This window comes from Hipposideros armiger, unplaced genomic scaffold (assembly GCF_001890085.2).
Source record: "Hipposideros armiger isolate ML-2016 unplaced genomic scaffold, ASM189008v1 scaffold_40, whole genome shotgun sequence".
NCBI lineage: Eukaryota > Metazoa > Chordata > Mammalia > Chiroptera > Hipposideridae > Hipposideros > Hipposideros armiger.
This window is the reverse complement of record NW_017731390.1, coordinates 1,273,039-1,279,038: the sequence shown is the minus strand read 5'-3', so window position 1 is coordinate 1,279,038 and position 6,000 is coordinate 1,273,039. Positions and strand designations below refer to the sequence as shown.

Below are 6,000 nucleotides of genomic sequence, written 5' to 3'. Positions count from 1 at the left end.
CCCCCACCACCACCGCATTGCTCCACAAGCACCAGCCCTAAAATACAATGTAATGTGGATTTAGCCTGTTTAAATTTGAGAGCTTTCGGAATGTGAGGCCAGGATAAAACCCTAGCCTCTGGGAGATGCTCTGGTTCATATCTGACACCTCTGGGGGTTCTCAGCTCTGTGCCACTACATAGTAGGTTGTCAGTGAATGTCTGAGGCTGACAGATTCCGAGCTAGAGAAGTTGCGGGGACTGGCTCCTGCCCCACCCACCGCTCCTCTGTATCTGGGTCACTGGAGAAAGGAAATCTGATAAACCCATTCAAGCTTCACAGCTCCTCCCTCTTTCTCCAGTTATTTGCATTTTCAATTCAAGTCAGAGATAGAGACCTGAGTCTTAGTTCAACAGCAGAGATTTGGTCCACTTAGTTCAACAAATATTAGGAGACTTGGGGCACAAAGGATACCTGGTAGAGGAATAATGAGGAATTTTCTACAGCCCTTTCTTTTCACAGATGAAGAAATCGAGGCCTGGAGGAGGAGAGTCACTTGCCCAAGGTGAAAGAGCAGAAAGTAGCCTGCATGCAGCCCCCACAGCACCACAATTCCACCCTATCACCCTCTCTCCTCTAACTGCCTGTGAACATCACGTCCACTCACTGAACTTCCTGTAAAACATGAGTGAGCAAGTGGTGTGATCTGGGCTCTGGGAGAGCAAGACAGGGTGTGTGGGGGTACGCAGGCAGAGGAAGGCTGGTAGAAACACAGCAAGCACGGAATACATGGAAAGTGCCTTTATAGAATTTCAGTGTCATTTTTGTGACGGGAAAACACTTCACCCCAAACCAGACCCCAATTTTTCTGCTTTCTTCTCTCCCTCTTGCTAGTCCCTTCCTTCTCCCGTGTCCAGATACTCCTCCTCCAGGAAGCCTCCCTGACCCTACAGCAGAACCTACAGTTGCATGTTGTTGCACTCATGCAGAGACAGATGGACCCCATCCAAGGTTTAGTTCAATGTCAAGACTGATGACGCCACATGCAACATCAAGAGAGAATGAAAAGTCTTATTATTTACATAGCTGAGGTCTCTAGGGGAGCATAGCAGGCCTCTCAAGCAGGTCTGAAATAGCTTGAGAGAGCCAAGAAAGGAGATTTTTACTGTGGTTAGGGAGTGAGGTCAGGGTGAGCATTTGTGCGGGAAGGGTTTGCATGGTTCAACTCTCCCATGAACTCCAAAGGAGGGAGCATAGCACCCATGCTTTTTCATCATCTTGCCCAGGTGTGGGGCACAAGGGGCAGAGGGAGAGGTGACAGCTTAAAAGCTGTCAGCAGTCAAACATTAAAAACAGGACTCAGACGCCTCATCACACATGTTATTCACATGCCCTTGTTTCTCTTTCTGTGTCTACATGTCTAGGTGGGTCCCTTCTCCGTGAGGAACAGTTAACGTGATGAAGTCAACTGGGGGATGAGACGAGGCTGTGGATGATGTCACTGAAACCAGAGCACTTCGGACATGTGGCATGAAGTTGGGATTACTCTTTCTGCAGCTCTCCCAGCCCAGAGGCCCTTCCAGTCTCCAAGTCTCCCTCTACCGTTCCATCTCCCCCAGATCTGTGTCACACTCCCCCACATTCCTCAGCTTGGGCCCTCCCCCAACCAGGCCCCGGCTCCCACATTCCCTGTGGACACTCCCCTGCAGTGGAAAAACCATCCCTCATCCCTTTCCTGCTCCCAGCCCCAGGATCGGACACGCTGGTCACTCCTGTTGGGGATGGCCAAAGAGATAACGCCTGGCATGGCGCCCTTCTGTGTCGTCACAGGACTCTTAAAGCTGTTTCAGGTGGGACCCCTGCCCACACTGAACGTCCATCCTGGCCCCCGAGCTCTTGACTCTGGCTGCCTCTCCTTCTCCTAGAATAAGGTAGAGGACCTAGCAGCCAGCCAGAAGGAGGTCAAGGCAATGATTAAACTCCCAGCTGAGTTGGCTTCCTGTTCCTTGACCCCCAGATATCTCCTAACCCCTGGAGGCTCTGGGTCATGGGTAGACCATGGAGAGCGGTTGGGTGGCTCTGGGAGTCACTGCTTGGGAACAAGTGCTCTCCTAAGGGCAGTCAGGGATGAGTGTCCTTTCCCCGAACACCACAGAGAAAACACTGTTATCGCAGCTGCTTTTGTTTAGACACATCTGGCTGTCTGACCAACATCTGCCTGGAGTTTGTCTCTTAAAGACACAGCTGTGATCAGTGGCTTCCAGTCCTAACTCTGCCTCCCAGGAGCTGTGTGATCTTGGACATCCAGGTTCCCCAGTATGTCAGATGAGGATGATAATCCTGACCTTACAGGGAGGCTGGGTAGATGAAATGAGAGTCTGCATGTGAAATGATTCATCAACTGTAAAGTTTGGCCTGAGTCCTCCCCAGGCTCTGAATCTAATTTTAAACTCCTAATTCTTCATTCTTTTCTTTAAAGAGGGCTCCAAATTGTACAAGCTTCAAGCCCCACCAAACCTAGATTTGCCCTGAGTATTTTACAAATGTTAATTATTATCTTTTAAGAGATCAAGAAGGGCTCTGGGGTCAGATTACACAGGATTAAAATCCGAGCTGTATGGCCTTCACCAAGTTGCTTAACCTCCCTGAGACTCTGTTTTCTCATCTTAAAACAGAGATAACACCTCAGAGATTGTTGTGAGGATTTAATTTAATAATATTTGTAAAGCACTTAGCATAGTTCGTGCTGCATAAGTACTACTATATGGGTCTTATTATTAACTCTCAAGACATAGGGGTTCTAAATTGAACTTCAAGGGAGTGAGGGCTGAGGGCTGAACTCCTGGAAAGTTCCTTTACCCTGGAGTAAAAGAATGGTCAGGGGAAACCGGTCTTTGCGCTGCAATACAGGGAAATCTGAGTTAGACCCAAGAAACTACATAACGACCTCTTGAAGTTCCCTTTCAGTTGATTCTTCTGCGGATAGCAAACCTTTAGGCCTCACCCACCTACCTCCAACTGGCACCACCCACTTACACACCTGCGGGGGCTGATGTTGCTGCTCAGTCTCCAAACACTCAGTCTGAGGCTGGGTGGGAGCTCAGGGGACCTTTGGGATTCTGCTGTGCTAGTCCCTGGAGGCAGGAGTGGATGAGAAATTGGGTGCAATCTGGGCCCAGCTCCCTGGCCACGGAGGGGCACTTTTAGGAGCAGGGACTCATTTCCACATCCACGGGCTTACAAGAGAGATCAGAAGGCGCAGCCCTTTGGAGAAAACGCTGTGTTGTTCCTAATTACAATTGGGGATGCTTGTTTATTTATGACTGCTAAATACCTGTCTGGCTTTGCTGAGGGACCATTCCCAGCTGGGATCAGAGTGGTTGGGGACGGGTGGGCATGAGAAAAAAAGCTCGACGAGGACAGCAAAGGGGCTGGTTGCGAGGAAGAACGCCCAGAGACTGCCAGCCGCCACTCAGGGACTCGTAGCGCAGCGGAGGCGAGGGGAGCATTCCAGCCAGCGTCGCGCGGGGGTCGTTTCCTAGATGCGCCAACGCTGGAGCTCTCCAGCCGGGACAGCAGAGGTGGCCGCGCCTGGAACAGCCTTTCCAGCAGCAGTAGCAGCCGCAGTCAACCGGCGGGACAAATCCCACCCCCGGCCCCGCCCGTCCAATGCATCTTGCTCCGGAGGCGACGCTTCTCTTGAAAAGCAAGGGGCGGGGAGGGGAAATCCAAGCCTTTGGGGGCTCCCGACAGGTGTTTGGGGGAGAGGGCGGGGCCTGTTTGGGGAGGATGAGGGAGGGGCAGTGCTGCCCCTTTAAGAGGCGGCGGCCGAATCGGGACCTTTTCTCTTTCCCCGGAAGGAGAGCGGAGCCGGGACTGGACGCGCAAGGTGGGGAGGTGCAGGGCTGGGCGTGGGGAGGCGGGGCGCGCGAGCGGGCGTGGGGGAGGCGGGTAACCCTCCTTCCCTCTGGTCCTCCTTGCTGTCGACCAGTCTGCCAACCTAGATCCGCCGCCCAGCCTGAGTCGAAGGCTACAGTGAGGCCAAGGGGGCGCGGCCGTGAAGAACTGGGGGTAGGGTGCCGGGGGTGTGGGGGGGGCGGTGACCCGACTCTGGGCAGGCGGGAGAATAGAGCCGCGGACCTCCGAGGGGAATCTCAGAGCGCAGACCTTGAGAGGACGCGAAACTGACCAAGGCTGGGGACCAGAAGCCGATCTGCGCAGCGGGGCTCAATTACGCGGCCGGCTGGAGTGTTTTCCAGTGGCGCAGGGAGCAGGTGAACAGGTTCTCACCCCCAGCTCCACGCCCTCACGCTCTCTCAGCCCGGCCCTCGCTCCCGCTCGCAGCCATGGGCCCCGGCTCGCGCCGCGCCACGCGCGTTCAGCGCCCGATGCTCTGCGCGCTCGCCTTGATGGTGGCCGCCGGCGGCCGCGTCGCCTCCGCCTTCAACCTTGACACCCGATTCCTGGTGGTGAAAGAGGCCGGGAACCCGGGCAGCCTCTTCGGCTACTCGGTCGCCCTCCACCGGCAGACGGAGCGGCAGCAGCGCTACCTGTAAGTGAGGCTGGCGGGGGTGGGGTGGGAGAAAGAGAATGTGTGTGCAGGGTGCGGATCCGGGGCTGAGTCCAAGTCTTGGCCCGCTCTGGCTTCCAGGCCTGTGGGCTGCCTGCTCCTGTAAGCGAAGATTAAAGGGGCGGGGACCTGGGCAGCCCTCCTGCTGCTGAGGCTTGGCGGGAAGTGGACGGATTGGGCATGGAATGGGGGTCAGTAATCATTGTCAAGTGCTGACCCAGCCAGAACCTGTCTAGACACAGTCCCTCAGCTCTTTAAATCTCTCTGGAGAGCAGAAGTGGGGGTCCCCGTTTCCTGAGCTCCCTTCCATTCTGTGAATTGAGTACCTAATAAATATACTGCATGCCTCTTCTCTCCAGGGCTGGGAGCCTGGGAAAACTGCAAGATAAACACCTAATGGATTCCCCTTCACCATTTTTTTGGGAAGAACCTATGGGCACATGCACTTAAGCCCGCTTTCTTTACACCTCGCATTTAGTCTGCGGCCACGCCAACCACACCCTCTGCAGAGCCAGACTGGAGGACTTCTCAACCAGCCCTTGGCGGTTGGGGTGACTTGGTGGTTGGGGTGATGTGATGGGAGAGTCTCTGCATTTGGAGCTGTTCAGGTGCTCCCTCTGAGCCCTGGAGGTTGGGGGAGTAGAAGAAAGAGGGGGTGCTGTCCCAAATCATGCTTGGTCTCCTGTCCCCCACCCCAACCCAGCAGCGGCGCCCTCCCACCACACATCTTGCCTGCATTCCACAGATTCATGTTGAATCTTCAACCCTGAGTGTGTTTGTTTGGTTTGAAGAGGGAAATGGTGTTTTTCTCTTTCTTCTGGTCTCCCTCCCCAACAGCTGCAAGAAGGAGGGGGAAACACTAGGCATAGGGGAGAGAGAGAAGGAGATTGCACCCAGGTGCTTGGGCCCCCACCCCCATTCCAGCCATACACACTCATGCCCAGAGGGGCATGTCCAGGTTTCAGATGTTTCTCTCTCTCTGTCATGGACTCAGTATGCTGAGGTCAGCAGTTGGGAAAGAGGACAGCTCTGGGAGGTGAGGCTGCCCCAGGAGGGACAGTGTTTAGGACAGGTCAGGCAGGCCCTGTCACTTCGGGCTGGGTGACCTACCAGACATCTGCCCCCTCCTGGTGTCTGACCCCGCTGAGCAAGACGACATGGTTAGAAAAAGGGTGTGTTAAAAGCTCTTCCTACTCTGGCTGGGGCCTGCAGAAACTTGAGGAAACTTGGAATGTCCGAAGTCCAAACTCTGCCCCAGTCTTGACCCCTGCCCAGCCCCTGCCCAGTCTACCTACCTGAATTTGGCCTCAATTCCATCTAGCTTCTGCAGAGCATAGGGCCACCACACCCTTCCCAGCCCGGCCCCAGCAGCTGCGGTCTGGCCTTGGCCAACCCTCCACCTTTTGGAGGCCCAAAGTGACCATCCACACAAGTTTCTCTATTGGTGCTCT

The 6,000-nt window shown here is 54.7% G+C and overlaps 1 protein-coding gene and 1 long non-coding RNA gene across 3 annotated transcripts in view; both read left to right on the top strand.

Moving 5' to 3' along the window:
- LOC109380739 (uncharacterized) overlaps window positions 1-2,424 on the top strand; it is a 5,114-nt gene extending 2,690 nt beyond the window's left edge. Inside the window, exon 3 of the long non-coding RNA XR_002123552.1 lies at window positions 1,404-2,424. This is a non-coding gene — a long non-coding RNA (uncharacterized LOC109380739). The remainder of the gene's footprint in view (window positions 1-1,403) is intronic.
- Window positions 2,425-4,064: 1,640 nt separating this feature from the next.
- Window positions 4,065-6,000, top strand: part of ITGA3 (integrin subunit alpha 3) — a 32,489-nt gene continuing 30,553 nt past the window's right edge. For both annotated transcript variants that reach the window (XM_019638841.1, XM_019638842.1), the window contains exon 1: window positions 4,065-4,531. In XM_019638841.1, coding sequence (XP_019494386.1) covers window positions 4,326-4,531 — 206 coding nt within the window. In that variant the 5' untranslated portion in view covers window positions 4,065-4,325. The remainder of the gene's footprint in view (window positions 4,532-6,000) is intronic.